Source organism: Scyliorhinus torazame, chromosome 20, assembly GCF_047496885.1.
Source record: "Scyliorhinus torazame isolate Kashiwa2021f chromosome 20, sScyTor2.1, whole genome shotgun sequence".
Taxonomy (NCBI): Eukaryota; Metazoa; Chordata; class Chondrichthyes; order Carcharhiniformes; family Scyliorhinidae; genus Scyliorhinus; species Scyliorhinus torazame.
Window position 1 is genome coordinate 7,409,810 of NC_092726.1, and position 18,116 is coordinate 7,427,925.

The 18,116-nt window shown below is 44.7% G+C and overlaps 1 protein-coding gene across 1 annotated transcript in view; it reads right to left on the bottom strand.

Moving 5' to 3' along the window:
* The window catches only part of LOC140397069 (zinc metalloproteinase-disintegrin-like MTP8), a 79,422-nt gene that overhangs the window by 43,351 nt on the left and 17,955 nt on the right, over positions 1 to 18,116 (bottom strand). The window contains exons 6-7 of the mRNA XM_072486102.1: positions 2,293 to 2,355; positions 987 to 1,055 (exon numbers count right to left, since the gene is read on the bottom strand). Coding sequence (XP_072342203.1) covers positions 987 to 1,055; positions 2,293 to 2,355 — 132 coding nt within the window. The remainder of the gene's footprint in view (positions 1 to 986; positions 1,056 to 2,292; positions 2,356 to 18,116) is intronic.

The following is an 18,116-nucleotide window of genomic DNA, read 5'->3' on the forward strand; positions in this document are numbered from 1 at the left end:
ACACCAGACCTTCCTGGGCCTGGCACAGGGTGGCAAAGGAGGTCCAGCATGGGGAGGGGTGAACATCTCCCTTCCCTGGCATTCCAGCACACCTCCTTCCGGAATAGCTTTGGAAACTTGCAAGTAGGTTTTCCAGATGCGACAGGGTTGTTGGTGTGCTGTCCGCTCATGTCAGCTAAGATTCCCCTGATCTGAGTGTCAGAGTCAGTTGTATTCCCGCCTTGGCTGCACTGCAGGTGGATACTGTATTACCTTCCTGAGAATGTGTCTGGCTCTCGGCAGGTTCCACACCTACACGGGGGATAGGGCGGGGGAGTGGGCCTGGGTGGCAGGCACTTTCGGAGGTTCGGTGCAGACCCGATGGGCCGAGTGGCCTCCTTCTGGATTCCGTGGAACCCTCAACCAGATGGGTTGCAGGATCTCAAGAAGGTGGCTGACCACCACCACCTCCACAAGGCGGCGAGGAATGGGTGATAAATGTGGGCTTGTCAGTGCTCCCCATGTCTCGAAGTCAGCTGCACGACTTCAGCAAGGGCCGTCTGCAGGAAGGGGCATGATCGGAATGAAAAGATGTACGGTAAGGCGGTGAAAGGTGTTCTGAAACATCATGTGTCTCTCCAGCGACTCGTGAATCTCTGGATGAACAGAGGCCCAGGAGGGACATGAGCTGTTGGGGCAGATCAGAAGCCCTGGTGTCTTCGTGAGGATTCTCCCGGGCTTCAGTCATTGAAGAGAGGAGCCCAAGAGCTTTCTGATGAAGGAAGGAAAATTCGTCCTCGCCAACAGCAGCTGCTCGGGGACATGTCCAGACGGCAGAGTGAAGCAAATGTTGGGGAAAAGGGCCCAATCCTTGACCAAGAACAATAGAACGCAGAACAAGCCAGAAGAGAATTTGAAAGCTGGAGGCTGATGATCCATTTGAATATTGCTATCCATCAGGCAGAAGATGGTCAGGGGAGCAACCTGACTGCGGCAGAATGACTTACCAGGTTAATGTGATTGACTGCCTCAAACACCCTTTTCCTCACTTCATCGAACGAGCCAAAGTGACGGTACTGAAAAGCAAACAGAGACACGGCCATTAGATACAGAACGCAGAGCCACGTCACAGAGTCTCGGGCACGGCATGCTCCATCCCAACTCCTCAGTGTGACCACCATCCAGGGGCGTGCCAAGGGTGTGCTTCACTGTCAGAGGTGCTGCTTTCAGAGGAGAGAGGAACTCGAGGCTCGGCCGTCCCTCTCTGCTGGATGCAAATGATTCCACGGGGCCCTTTCAAAGAACAAAGCTGTCCTCCCTGGCCCCTTGGCCAACATTCATCCCTCAGCCAATCTGGCCAGAATCCTGCAGTTCCTGTACGGGATGTGAGCAGCACTCCCCAGTCCTCGCCACGTTTCCCACGTGGCAGCAGTGACAAGGCCATAGGGCCATTTCATTGGACGCGAGGCGCTTTGGGGGCGTCATGAAAGGGGATAGAGAGAAATGCAAGCGCTGTCAGTGAGGCCACACCTGGAGTAGTGTGTTCAAATTTGGTCTCCTTACCTGAGAAAGGACATATTGGTGCTGGAGGGTGTGCAGAGGAGATTCACTAGGTTAATCCCAGAGTTGAGGGGGTTGGATTACGAGGAGAGGTTGAGTAGACTGGGACTGTACTCGTTGGAAATTAGAGGGATGAGGGGGGGATCTTATAGAAACATATAAGATTATGAAGGGAATAGATAGGATAGATGTGGGCAGGTTGTTTCCATTGGCGGGTGAAAGCAGAACTAGGGGGCATAGCCTCAAAGTAAGGGGAAGTAGATTTAGGACTGAGTTTAGGAGGAACTTCTTCACCCAAAGGGTTGTGAATCTATGGAATTCCTTGCCCAGTGAAGCAGTAGAGGCTCCTTCATTAAATGTTTTTAAGATAAAGATAGATAGTTTTTTGAAGAATAAAGGGATTAAGGGTTATGGTGTTCGGGCCGGAAAGTGGAGCTGAGTCCATAAAAGATCAGCCATGATCTCATTGAATGGAGGAGCAGGCTCGAGGGGCCAGATGGCCTACTCCTGCTCCTAGTTCTTATGTTCTCATGTTTCTTTAAAAGGAGGAAGTGTCAGAGAATCACACAGCAACAAAGCGGAGGCAAAACTGGATGACAAGCGAACTACAAGACAGGAAAGGTATGGGTGAAGGATAATTATTCAGGGTGTCCCCGAGGGACCAATGCTGGAATTCACAATCGGGATCAATGAGTGGCACTCGGAACACATTCCCGAACTTCAGTCGCTTGTTGGAGAGGAAGACGCACTCACCTCAGAGTGATCTGCCACCACAAACATTTCAATGTACCTCTTGGCCTTCAGGAAATCACTCCTCTGTAAGGGAAAGGAGCAGTGACTGAGACACAACCCAAACTATTCTCACAGCCATCATCAATCTGACCGACATCAGGCAGGAAAGCTTCAAGGAAACAAATAGACAGAGGCTGCAAGATCTAACCAGACAAGGAAAAGATGTTTCAAGGAGGTTGGACACCTAGAAGCGAGTTAGACTGGAATCTAATCGAGGGGTTCGGGGTGGTTTATATATAGAATAACAGATACCTGGGAGTGAGTTACAGACTGGAATCTAATCGAGGGGTTCAGGGTCGTTTATATATAGAATAACAGATACCCGGGAGTGAGTTACAGACTGGAATCTAATCGAGGGGTTCTGGGTTCATATATAGAATAACAGATACCCGGGGGTGAGTTACAGACTGGAATCTAATCGAGGGGTTCAGGGTGGTTTATATACAGAATAACAGATACCTGGGAGTGAGTTACAGACTGGAATCTAATCGAGGGGTTCGGGGTGGTTTATATATAGAATAACAGATACCCGGGAGTGAGTTACAGACTGGAATCTAATCGAGGGGTTCTGGGTGGTTTATATATAGAATAACAGATACCCGGGAGTGAGTTACAGACTGGAATCTAATCGAGGGGTTCTGGGTGGTTAATATATAGAATAACAGATACCTGGGAGTGAGTTACAGACTGGAATCTAAACGAGGGGTTCAGAATGGTTTATATATTGAATAACAGATACCCGGGAGTGAGTTACAGACTGGAATCTAATCGAGGGGTTCGGTGTGGTTTATATATAGAATAACAGATACCTGGGAGTGAGTTACAGACTGGAACCTAATCGAGGGGTTCGGGGTGGTTTATATATAGAACAGATACCCGGGAGTGAGTTACAGGCTGGAATCTACTCGAGGGGTTCGGGGTGGTTTATATATAGAATAACAGATACCCGGGAGTGAGTTACAGACTGGAATCTAATCGAGGGGTTCGGGGTGGTTGATATATAGAATAACAGATACCCGGGAGTGAGTTACAGACTGGAATCTAATCGAGGGGTTCAGGGTGGTTTATATAAAGAATAACAGATACCTGGGAGTAAGTTACAGACTGGAATCTAATCGAGGGGTTCAGGGTGGTTTATATATAGAATAACAGATACCTGGGAGTGAGTTACAGACTGGAATCTAATCGAGGGGTTCGGGGTGGTTTATATATAGAATAACAGACACCCGGGAGTGAGTTACAGACTGGAATCTAATCGAGAGGTTCAGGGTGGTTTATATATAGAATATCAGATACCCATGAGTGAGTTACAGACTGGAATCTAATCGAGGGGTTCGGTAGGTTGATATATAGAATAACAGTTACTCGGGAGTGATTTACAGACTGGAATCTAATCGAGGGGTTCGGTAGGTTGATATTTAGAATAACAGATACCCGGGAGTGAGTTACAGACCGGAATCTAATCGAGCGGTTCAGATGGTTTATATATAGAATAACAGACACCCGGGAGTGAGTTACAGACTGGAATCTAATCGAGGGGTTCGGGGTGGTTTATATATAGAATAACAGATACCCGGGAGTGAGTTACAGACTGGAATCTAATCGAGGGGTTCAGTAGGTTGATATATAGAATAACAGTTACCCGGGAGTGAGTTACAGACTGGAATCCATTCGAGGGGTTCGGGTTGGTTTATATATAGAATAACAGATACCCGTGAGGGAGTTACAGACTGGAATCTAATCGAGGGGTTCGGGATGGTTTATATATAGAACAGATACCCGGGAGTGAGTTACAGGCTGGAATCTAATCGAGGGGTTCGGGGTGGTTGATATATAGAATAACAGATACCCGGGAGTGAGTTACAGACTGGAATCTAATCGAGGGGTTCAGGGTGGTTTATATAAAGAATAACAGATACCCGGGAGTGAGTTACAGACTGGAATCTAATCGAGGGGTTCAGGGTGGTTCATATATAGAATAACAGATACCTGGGAGTGAGTTACAGACTGGAATCTAATCGAGGGGTTCAGTGTGGTTTATATATAGAATAACAGATACCTGGGAGTGAGTTACAGACTGGAATCTAATCGAGGGGTTCAGGGTGGTTCATATATAGAATAACAGATACCCGGGAGTGAGTTACAGACTGGAATCTAATCGATGGGTTCGGGGTGGTTTATATATAGAATAACAGATACCCGGGAGTGAGTTACAGACTGGAATCTAATCGAGGGATTAGGGGTGGTTTATATATAGAATAACAGATACCTGGGAGTGAGTTACAGACTGGAACCTAATCGAGGGGTTCGGGGTGGTTTATATATAGAACAGATACCCGGGAGTGAGTTACAGGCTGGAATCTACTCGAGGGGTTCGGGGTGGTTTATATAGAGAATAATAGATACCTGGGAGTGAGTTACAGACTGGAATCTAATCGAGGGGCTCGGGGTGGTTGATAGATAGAATAACAGATACCCGGGAGTGAGTTACAGACTGGAATCTAATCGAGGGGTTCAGGGTGGTTTATATAAAGAATAACAGATACCTGGGAGTAAGTTACAGACTGGAATCTAATCGAGGGGTTCAGGGTGGTTTATATATAGAATAACAGATACCTGGGAGTGAGTTACAGACTGGAATCTAATCGAGGGGTTCGGGGTGGTTTATATATAGAATAACAGACACCCGGGAGTGAGTTACAGACTGGAATCTAATCGATGGTTTCGGGGTGGTTTATATATAGAATAACAGACACCCGGGAGTGAGTTACAGACTGGAATCTAATCGAGGGGTTCGGTAGGTTGATATATAGAATAACAGTTACCCGGGAGTGAGTTACTGACTGGAATCTAATCGAGGGGTTCGGGGTGGTTTATATATAGAATAACAGATACCCGGGAGTGAGTTACAGACTGGAATCTAATCGAGGGGTTCGGGGTGGTTATATATGGAATAACAGATACCCGGGACTGAGTTACAGATTGGAAACTAATCGAGGGGTTCAGGGTGATTTATATATAGAATAACAGACACCCGGGAGTGAGTTACAGACTGGAATCTAATCGAGGGGTTCGGGGTGGTTTATATATAGAATAACAGAGACCCGGGTGTGAGGTCCAACTGGAATCTAATCGAGGGGTTCAGGGTGGTTTCTATATAGAATAACAGATACCCGGGAGAGAGTTACAGACTGGAATCTAATCGAGGGGTTCGGGGTGGTTTATATAGAGAATAATAGATACCCGGGAGTGAGTTACAGACTGGAATCTAATCGAGGGGTTCGGGGTGGTTTATATAGAGAGTAACAGATACCCGGGAGTGAGTTACAGACTGGAATCTAATCGAGGGGTTCGGGGTGGTTTATATATAGAATAACAGATACTCGTGAGGGAGTTACAGACTGGAATCTAATCGAAGGGTTCGGGGTGGTTTATATGTAGAATAACAGATACCTGGGAGTGAGTTACAGACTGGAACCTAATCGAGGGGCTCGGGGTGGTTTATATATAGAATAACAGATACCTGGGAGTGAGTTACAGACTGGAATCTAATCGAGGGCTTCGGGGTGGTTTATATATAGAATAACAGATACCCGGGAGTGAGTTATAGACTGGGATCTAATCGAGGGGTTCGGGGTGGTATATATATAGAATAACAGATACCTGGGAGTGAGTTACAGACTGGAATCTAATCGAGGGGTTCGGGGTGGTTTATATATAGAATAACAGATACCTGGGAGTGAGTTACAGACTGGAATCTAATCGAGGGGTTCGGGGTGGTTTATATATAGAATAACAGATACCCGGGAGTGAGTTACAGACTGGAATCTAATCGAGGGGTTCAGGGTGGTTTATATAGAGAATAATAGATACCTGGGAGTGAGTAACAGACTGGAATCTAATCGAGGGATTCGGGGTGGTTGATATATAGAATAACAGATACCCGGGAGTGAGTTACAGACTGGAATCTAATCGAGGGGTTCAGGGTGGTTTTTATATAGAATAACAGATACCCGGGAGTGAGTTACAGACTGGAATCTAATCGAGGGGTTCGGGGTGGTTTATAAATAGAACAGATACCCGGGACTGAGTTACAGATTGGAATCTAATCGAGGGGTTCAGGGTGATTTATATATAGAATAGCAGACACCCGGGAGTGAGTTACAGACTGGAATCTAATCGAGGGGTTCGGGGTGGTTTATATATAGAATAACAGAGACCCGGGAGTGAGGTCCAGACTGGAATCTAATCGAGGGGTTCAGGGTGGTTTCGATATAGAACAACAGATACCTGGGAGTGAGTTACAGACTGGAATCTAATCGAGGGTTTCGGGGTGGTTTATATATAGAATAACAGATACCCGGTGGTGAGTTACAGACTGGAATCTAATCGAGGTGTTCGGGGTGGGTTATATATAGAATAACAGACACCCGGGAGTGAGTTACAGACTAGAAACTAATCAAAGGGTTCTGGGTGGTTTATATACAGAATAACAGGTACCCGGGAGTGAGTTACAGATGGAATCTAATCGAGGGCTTCGGGGTGGTTTATATATAAAATAACAGATACCTGGGAGTGAGTTACAGACTGGAATCTAATCGAGGGCTTCGGGGTGGTTTATATATAGAACAACAGATACCTGGGAGTGAGTTACAGACTGGAATCTAATCGAGGGTTTCGGGGTGGGTTATATATAGAATAACAGACACCCGGGAGTGAGTTACAGACTAGAAACTAATCAAAGGGTTCTGGGTGGTTTATATATAGAATAACAGATATCTGGATGTGTGTTACAGACAGGGATCTAATTGAGGGGTTCGGGGTGGTTTATATATAGAATAACCGATACCCGGTCATGAGTTACAGACTGGAATCTAAACGAGGGGTTTGGGGTGGTTTATATATAGAATAACAGATACCCGGGAGTGAGTTACAGACTGTAATCGAATTGAGGGGTTCGGGATGGTTTATATATAGAATAACAGATACTTGGGTGTGAGTTACTGACTGGGATCTAATCGAGGGGTTCGGGGTGGTTTAGATATAGAATAACAGATACCCGGGATGGAGTTACAGACTGGAATCTAATCGAGGGGTTCGGGATGGTTTATATATAGAATAACAGATACCCGGGAGTGAGTTACAGACTGGAATCTAATCCAGGGGTTCAGATGGTTTATATATAGAATAACAGATACCTGGGAGTGAGTTACAGACTGGAATCTAATGGAGGAGTTCGGGGTGGTTTATATATAGAATAACAGATACCCAGGAGTGAGTTACAGACTGGAATCTAATCGAGGGATTCGGGGTGGTTTATATATAGAATAACAGATACCTGGGAGTGAGTAACAGACAGGAATTTAATCGAGGTTTTCGGGGTGGTTTATATATAGAATAACAGATACTTGGGTGTGAGTTACTGACTGGGATCTAATCGAGGGGTTCGGGGTGGTTTATATACAGAATAACAGATACCCAGGAGTTAGTTACAGACTGGAATCTAATCGAGGGGTTGGGGGTGGTTGATATATAGAATAACAGATACCTGGGAGAGAGTTACAGACTGGAATATAAGCTAGGGGTTCGGGGTGGTTTATATACGGAATAACAGATACCCGGGACTGAGTTACAGACTGGAATCTAATCGAGGGGTTCGGGGTGGTTTATATACAGAATAACAGATACCCGGCAGTGAGTGACAGATTGCAATCTAATCGAGGGGTTCCGGATGGTTTATATATAGAATAACAGATACCCGGGAGTGAGTTACAGACTGGAATCTAATCGAGGGGTTCGGGGTAGTTTATATGTAGAATAACAGAGACCCGGGAGTGAGGTCCAGACTGGAATCTAATTGAGGGGTTCGGGGTCTTTTATATATAGAATAACAGATACCTGGGAGTGAGTTACAGATTGCAATCTAATCGAGCGGTTCAGGGTGGTTTATATATAGAATAACAGATACCCGGGAGTGAGTTACAGACTGGAATCTAATCGAGGGCTTCGAGGTGGTTTATATATAGAATAACAGATACCCGGGATTGAGTTACAGACTGGAATCTAATCGAGGGCTTCGGGGTGGTTTATATATAGAACAACAGATACCTGGGAGTGAGTTACAGACTGGAATCTAATCGAGGGTTTCGCGGTGGTTTATATATAGAATAACAGATACCCGGGAGTGAGTTACAGACTGGAATCTAATCGAGGTGTTCGGGGTGGGTTATACATAGAATAACAGACACCCGGGAGTGAGTTACAGACTGGAATCTAATCGAGGGGTTCAGGGTGGTTTATAGATAGAATAACAGATACATGGGAGTGAGTTACAGACTGGAATCTAATCGAGGGATTTGGGGTGGTTTATATATAGAATAACAGATATCCGGGAGTGAGTTACAGAATGGAATCTAATCGAGGGGTTCGGGGTGGTTTATATATAGAATAACAGATACCCGGGAGTGAGTTACAGACTGGAATCTAATCGAGGGGTTCGGGGTGATTTATATATAGAATAACAGATACCCGGGAGTGAGTTACAGTCGGGAATCTAATCGAGGGGTTCGGGGTGGTTTATATATAGAATAACAGATACCCGGGAGTGAGTTACAGACTGGAATCTAATCGAGGGATTCGGGGTGGTTTATATATAGAATAACAGATACCCGGGAGTGAGTTACAGACTGGAATCTAATCGAGGGATTAGGGGTGGTTTATATGTAGAATAACAGTGACCCGGGAATGAGGTCCTGACTGGAATCTAATCGAGGGGTTCAGGGTGGTTTCTGTATAGAATAACTGATACCCGGGTGTGAGTTACAGACTGGAATCTAATCGAGGGGTTCGGGGTGGTTTATATGTAGAATAACAGAGACCCGGGAGTGAGGTCCAGACTGGAATCTAATCGAGGGGTTCAGGGTGGTTTCTATATAGAATAACAGATACCCGGGAGTGAGTTACAGACTTGAATCTAATCAAGGGGTTCGGGGTGGTTTATATATAGAATAACAGATACCCGGGAGTGAGTTACAGACTGGAATCTAATCGAGGGGTTCGGGGTGGTTTAGATATAGAATAACAGATACCTGAGAGTGAGTTACAGATTTGAATCTAATCGAGGGGTTCGGGGGAGTTATATATAGAATAACAGATACCAGGCAACGAGTTACAGACTGGAATCTAATCGAGGGGTTCCGGATGGTTTATATATAGAATAACAGATACCTGGGAGTGATTTACAGACTGGGACCTAATCGAGGGGTTCGGGGTGGTTTATATATAGAACAAATACCCGGGAGTGAGTTACAGACTGGAATCTAATCGAGGGGTTCGGGGTGGTTTGTATATAGAATAACAGATACCCGGGAGTGAGTTACAGACTGGAATCTATTCGAGGGGTTCGGGGTGGTTTATATATAGAATAACAGATACCCGTGAGGGAGTTACAGACTGGAACCTAATCGAGGGGTTCGGCGTGGTTAATATATAGAATAACAGATACCTGGGAGTGAGTTACAGGCTGGAATCTAATCGAGGGGTTCGGGGTGGTTAATATAGAGAATAATAGATACCTGGGAGTGAGTTACAGACTGGAATCTAATCGAGGGGTTCGGGGTGGTTTATATATAGAATAACAGTTACCCGGGAGTGAGTTATAGACTGGAATCTAATCGAGGGGTTCGGGGTGTTTTATATATAGAATAACAGATTCCCGGGAGTGAGTTACTGACTGAAATCTAATCGAGGGGTTCAGGATGGTTTACATAGAGAGTAACAGATACCCGGGAGTGAGTTACAGACTGCAATCTAATCGAGGAATTAGGGGTGGTTTATATATAGAATAACAGATATCCGGGAGTGAGTTACAGACTGGAATCTAATCGAGGGGTTCGGGTGGTTTATATATAGAATAACAGATACCCGGGAGTGAGTTACAGACTGGAATCTAATCGAGGGGTTCGGGGTGGTTTATATATAGAATAACAGATTCCCGGGAGTGAGTTACTGACTGAAATCTAATCGAGGGGTTCGGGGTGGTTTATATATAGAATAACAGATACCCGGGAGTGAGTTACAGACTGGAATCTAATCGAGGGCTTCGGGGTGGTTTATATATAGAATAACAGATACCCGGGAGTGAGTTACAGACTGGAATCTAATCGAGGGATTTGGGGTGGTTTATATATAGAATAACAGATATCCGGGAGTGAGTTACAGACTGGAATCTAATCGAGGGGTTCGGGGTGGTTTATCTCTAGAATAACAGATACCCGGGAGTGAGTTACAGACTGGAATCTAATCGAGGGGTTCGGGGTGTTTTATATATAGAATAACAGATACCCGGGAGTGAGTTACAGACTGGAATCTAATCGAGGGGTTCAGGGTGGTTTTTATATAGAATAACAGATATCTGGGAGTGAGTTACAGACTGGAATCTAATCAAGGGGTTCGGGGTGTTTTATAAATAGAACAGATACCCGGGACTGAGTTACAGATTGGAATCTAATCGAGGGGTTCAGGGTGATTTATATATAGAATAGCAGACACCCGGGAGTGAGTTACAGACTGGAATCTAATCGAGGGGTTCGGGGTGGTTTATATATAGAATAACAGAGACCCGGGAGTGAGGTCCAGACTGGAATCTAATCGAGGGGTTCAGGGTGGTTTCGATATAGAACAACAGATACCTGGGAGTGAGTTACAGACTGGAATCTAATCGAGGGTTTCGGGGTGGTTTATATATAGAATAACAGATACCCGGGAGTGAGTTACAGACTGGAATCTAATCGAGGTGATCGGGGTGGGTTATATATAGAATAACAGACACCCGGGAGTGAGTTACAGACTAGAAACTAATCAAAGGGTTCTGGGTGGTTTATATACAGAATAACAGGTACCCGGGAGTGAGTTACAGATAGAATCTAATCGAGGGCTTCGGGGTGGTTTATATATAAAATAACAGATACCCGGGAGTGAGTTACAGACTGGAATCTAATCGAGGGCTTCGGGGTGGTTTATATATAGAACAACATATACCTGGGAGTGAGTTATAGACTGGAATCTAATCGAGGGTTTCGGGGTGGGTTATATATAGAATAACAGACACCCGGGAGTGTGTTACAGACTAGAAACTAATCAAAGGGTTCTGGGTGGTTTATATATAGAATAACAGATATCTGGATGTGTGTTACAGACAGGGATCTAATTGAGGGGTTCGGGGTGGTTTATATATAGAATAACCGATACCCGGTCATGAGTTACAGACTGGAATCTAAACGAGGGGTTTGGGGTGGTTTATATATAGAATAACAGATACCCGGGAGTGAGTTACAGACTGTAATCGAATCGAGGGGTTCGGGATGGTTTATATATAGAATAACAGATACTTGGGTGTGAGTTACTAACTGGGATCTAATCGAGGGGTTCGGGGTGGTTTAGATATAGAATAACAGATACCCGGGATGGAGTTACAGACTGGAATCTAATCGAGGGGTTCGGGATGGTTTATATATAGAATAACAGATACCCGGGAGTGAGTTACAGACTGGAATCTAATCCAGGGGTTCAGATGGTTTATATATAGAATAACAGATACCTGGGAGTGAGTTACAGACTGGAATCTAATGGAGGAGTTCGGGGTGGTTTATATATAGAATAACAGATACCCAGGAGCGAGTTACAGACTGGAATCTAATCGAGGGATTCGGGGTGGTTGAGATATAGAATAACAGATACCTGGGAGTGAGTAACAGACAGGAATCTAATCGAGGTTTTCGGGGTGGTTTATATATAGAATAACAGATACTTGGGTGTGAGTTACTGACTGGGATCGAATCGAGGGGTTCGGGGTGGTTTATATACAGAATAACAGATACCCAGGAGTGAGTTACAGACTGGAATCTAATCAAGGGGTTGGGGGTGGTTGATATATAGAATAACAGATACCTGGGAGAGAGTTACAGACTGGAATCTAAGCGAGGGGTTCGGGGTGGTTTATATACGGAATAACAGATACCCGGGACTGAGTTACAGACTGGAATCTAATCGAGGGATTCGGGGTGGTTCATATACAGAATAACAGATACCCGGCAGTGAGTTACAGATTGCAATCTAATCGAGGGGTTCCGGATGGTTTATATATTGAATAACAGTTACCCGGGAGTGAGTTACAGACTGGAATCTAATCGAGGGGTTCGGGGTAGTTTATATGTAGAATAACAGAGACCCGGGAGTGAGGTCCAGGCTGGAATCTAATCGAGGGGTTCGGGGTGTTTTATATATAGAATAACAGATACCTGGGAGTGAGTTACAGATTGCAATCTAATCGAGCGGTTCAGGGTGGTTTATATATAGAATAACAGATACCCGGGAGTGAGTTACAGACTGGAATCTAATCAAGGGCTTCGGGGTGGTTTATATATAGAATAACAGATACCCGGGAGTGAGTTACAGACTGGAATCTAATCGAGGGCTTCGGGGTGGTTTATATATAGAACAACAGATACCTGGGAGTGAGTTACAGACTGGAATCTAATCGAGGTTTTCGGGGTGGTTTATATATTGAATAACAGTTACCCGGGAGTGAGTTACAGACTGGAATCTAATCGAGGTGTTCGGGGTGGATTATATATAGAATAACAGACACCCGGGAGTGAGTTACAGACTGGAATCTAATCGAGGGGTTCAGGGTGGTTTATAGATAGAATAACAGATACCCGGGAGTGAGTTACAGACTGGAATCTAATCGAGGGATTTGGGGTGGTTTATATATAGAATAACAGATATCCGGGAGTGAGTTACAGAATGGAATCTAATCGAGGGGTTCGGGGTGGTTTATATATAGAATAACAGATACCCGGGAGTGAGTTACAGACTGGAATCTAATCGAGGGGTTCGGGGTGATTTATATATAGAATAACAGATACCCGGGAGTGAGTTACAGTCGGGAATCTAATCGAGGGGTTCGGGGTGGTTTATATATAGAATAACAGATACCCGGGAGTGAGTTACAGACTGGAATCTAATCGAGGGATTCGGGGTGGTTTATATATAGAATAACAGATACCTGGGAGTGAGTTACAGACTGGAATCTAATCGAGGGATTAGGGGTGGTTTATATGTAGAATAACAGTGACCCGGGAGTGAGGTCCTGACTGGAATCTAATCGAGGGGTTCAGGGTGGTTTCTGTATAGAATAACAGATACCCGGGAGTGAGTTACAGACTGGAATCTAATCGAGGGGTTCGGGGTGGTTTATATGTAGAATAACAGAGACCCGGGAGTGAGGTCCAGACTGGAATCTAATCGAGGGGTTCAGGGTGGTTTCTATATAGAATAACAGATACCCGGGAGTGATTTACAGACTTGAATCTAATCAAGGGGTTCGGGGTGGTTTATATATAGAATAACAGATACCCGGGAGTGAGTTACAGACTGGAATCTAATCGAGGGGTTCGGGGTGGTTTAGATATAGAATAACAGATACCTGAGAGTGAGTTACAGATTTGAATCTAATCGAGGGGTTCGGGGGAGTTATATATAGAATAACAGATACCCGGCAACGAGTTACAGACTGGAATCTAATCAAGGGGTTCGGGGTGGTTTATATATAGAATAACAGATACCTGGGAGTGATTTACAGACTGGGACCTAATCGAGGGGTTCGGGGTGGTTTATATATAGAACAAATACCCGGGAGTGTGTTACAGACTGGAATCTAATCGAGGGGTTCGGGGTGGTTTGTATATAGAATAACAGATACCCGGGAGTGAGTTACAGACTGGAATCTATTCGAGGGCTTCGGGGTGGTTTATATATAGAATAACAGATACCCGGGAGTGAGTTACAGACTGGAATCTAATCGAGGGCTTCGGGGTGGTTTATATATAGAACAACAGATACCTGGGAGTGAGTTACAGACTGGAATCTAATCGAGGGTTTCGGGGTGGTTTATATATAGAATAACAGATACCCGGGAGTGAGTTACAGACTGGAATCTAATCGAGGTGTTCGGGGTGGGTTATATATAGAATAACAGACACCCGGGAGTGAGTTACAGACTGGAATCTAATCGAGGGGTTCAGTGTGGTTTATAGATAGAATAACAGATACCCGGGAGTGAGTTACAGACTGGAATCTAATCGAGGGATTCGGGGTGGTTCATATACAGAATAACAGATACCCGGCAGTGAGTTACAGATTGCAATCTAATCGAGGGGTTCCGGATGGTTTATATATTGAATAACAGTTACCCGGGAGTGAGTTACAGACTGGAATCTAATCGAGGGGTTCGGGGTAGTTTATATGTAGAATAACAGAGACCCGGGAGTGAGGTCCAGGCTGGAATCTAATCGAGGGGTTCGGGGTGTTTTATATATAGAATAACAGATACCTGGGAGTGAGTTACAGATTGCAATCTAATCGAGCGGTTCAGGGTGGTTTATATATAGAATAACAGATACCCGGGAGTGAGTTACAGACTGGAATCTAATCAAGGGCTTCGGGGTGGTTTATATATAGAATAACAGATACCCGGGAGTGAGTTACAGACTGGAATCTAATCGAGGGCTTCGGGGTGGTTTATATATTGAATAACAGTTACCCGGGAGTGAGTTACAGACTGGAATCTAATCGAGGTGTTCGGGGTGGGTTATATATGGAATAACAGACACCCGGGAGTGAGTTACAGACTGGAATCTAATCGAGGGGTTCAGGGTGGTTTATAGATAGAATAACAGATACCCGGGAGTGAGTTACAGACTGGAATCTAATCGAGGGATTTGGGGTGGTTTATATATAGAATAACAGATATCCGGGAGTGAGTTACAGAATGGAATCTAATCGAGGGGTTCGGGGTGGTTTATATATAGAATAACAGATACCCGGGAGTGAGTTACAGACTGGAATCTAATCGACGGGTTCGGGGTGATTTATATATAGAATAACAGATACCCGGGAGTGAGTTACAGTCGGGAATCTAATCGAGGGGTTCGGGGTGGTTTATATATAGAATAACAGATACCCGGGAGTGAGTTACAGACTGGAATCTAATCGAGGGATTCGGGGTGGTTTATATATAGAATAACAGATACCCGGGAGTGAGTTACAGACTGGAATCTAATCGAGGGATTAGGGGTGGTTTATATGTAGAATAACAGTGACCCGGGAGTGAGGTCCTGACTGGAATCTAATCGAGGGGTTCAGGGTGGTTTCTGTATAGAATAACAGATACCCGGGAGTGAGTTACAGACTGGAATCTAATCGAGGGGTTCGGGGTGGTTTATATGTAGAATAACAGAGACCCGGGAGTGAGGTCCAGACTGGAATCTAATCGAGGGGTTCAGGGTGGTTTCTATATAGAATAACAGATACCCGGGAGTGATTTACAGACTTGAATCTAATCAAGGGGTTCGGGGTGGTTTATATATAGAATAACAGATACCCGGGAGTGAGTTACAGACTGGAATCTAATCGAGGGGTTCGGGGTGGTTTAGATATAGAATAACAGATACCTGAGAGTGAGTTACAGATTTGAATCTAATCGAGGGGTTCGGGGGAGTTATATATAGAATAACAGATACCCGGCAACGAGTTACAGACTGGAATCTAATCGAGGGGTTCCGGATGGTTTATATATAGAATAACAGATACCTGGGAGTGAGATACAGACTGGAATCTAATCGAGGGGTTCGGGGTGGTTTATATATAGAATAACAGATACCTGGGAGTGATTTACAGACTGGGACCTAATCGAGGGGTTCGGGGTGGTTTATATATAGAACAAATACCCGGGAGTGTGTTACAGACTGGAATCTAATCGAGGGGTTCGGGGTGGTTTGTATATAGAATAACAGATACCCGGGAGTGAGTTACAGACTGGAATCTATTCGAGGGGTTCGGGGTGGTTTATATATAGAATAACAGATACCCGTGAGGGAGTTACAGACTGGAACCTAATCGAGGGGTTCGGCGTGGTTAATATATAGAATAACAGATACCCGTGAGGGAGTTACAGACTGGAATCTAATCGAGGGGTTCGGGTTGGTTTATATGTAGAATAACAGATACCTGGGAGTGAGTTACAGACTGGAACCTAATTGAGGGTTTCGGGGTGGTTTATATATAGAACAGATACCTGGGAGTGAGTTACAGACTGGAATCTAATCGAGGGGTTCGGGCTGGTTTATATATAGAATAACAGTTACCCGGGAGTGAGTTACAGACTGGAATCTAATCGAGGGGTTCGGGGTGTTTTATATATAGAATAACAGATTCCCGGGAGTGAGTTACTGACTGAAATCTAATCGAGGGGTTCAGGATGGTTTACATAGAGAGTAACAGATACCCGGGAGTGAGTTACAGACTGCAATCTAATCGAGGGATTGGGGTGGTTTATATATAGAATAACAGATATCCGGGAGTGAGTTACAGACTGGAATCTAATCGAGGGGTTCGGGGTGGTTTATATATAGAATAACAGATACCCGGGAGTGAGTTACAGACTGGAATCTAATCGAGGGGTTCGGGGTGGTTTATATATAGAATAACAGATATCCGGGAGTGAGTTACAGACTGGAATCTAATCGAGGGGTTCGGGGTGGTTTATATATAGAATAACAGATATCCGGGAGTGAGTTACAGACTGGAATCTAATCGAGGGGTTCGGGGTGGTTTATATATAGAATAACAGATACCCGGGAGTGAGTTACAGACTGGAATCTAATCGAGGGGTTCGGGGTGGTTTATATATAGAATAACAGATACCCGGGAGTGAGTTACAGACTGGAATCTAATCGAGGGGTTCGGGGTGTTTTATATATAGAATAACAGATACCCGGGAGTGAGTTACAGACTGGAATCTAATCGAGGGGCTCGGGGTGGTTTATATATAGAATAACAGATACCCGGGAGTGAGTTACAGACTGGAATCTAATCGAGGGATTCGGAGTGGTTTATATATAGAATAACAGATACCCGGGAGTGAGTTACAGACTGGAATCTAATCGAGGGATTAGGGGTGGTTTATACATAGAATAACAGATATCCGGGAGTGAGTTACAGACTGGAATCTAATCGAGGGGTTCGGGGTGGTTTATATATAGAATAACAGATACCCGGGTGTGAGTTACAGACTGGAATCTAATCGAGGGGTTCGGGGTGGTTTATATACAGAATAACAGATACCCGGCAGTGAGTTACAGATTGCAATCTAATCGAGGGGTTCCGGATGGTTTATATATAGAATAACAGATACCCGGGAGTGAGTTACAGACTGGAATCTAATCGAGGGGTTCGGGGTAGTTTATATGTAGAATAACAGAGACCCGGGAGTGAGGTCCAGACTGGAATCTAATCGAGGGGTTTGGGGTGTTTTATATATAGAATAACAGATACCTGGGAGTGAGTTACAGATTGCAATCTAATCGAGCGGTTCAGGGTGGTGTATATATAGAATAACAGATACCCGGGAGTGAGTTACAGACTGGAATCTAATCGAGGGCTTCGGGGTGGTTTATATATAGAATAACAGATACCCGGGAGTGAGTTACAGACTGGAATCTAATCGAGGGCTTCGGGGTGGTTTATATATAGAACAACAGATACCTGGGAGTGAGTTACAGACTGGAATCTAATCGAGGGTTTCGGGGTGGTTTATATATAGAATAACAGATACCCGGGAGTGAGTTACAGACTGGAATCTAATCGAGGTGTTCGGGGTGGGTTATATATAGAATAACAGACACCCGGGAGTGAGTTCCAGACTGGAATCTAATCGAGGGGTT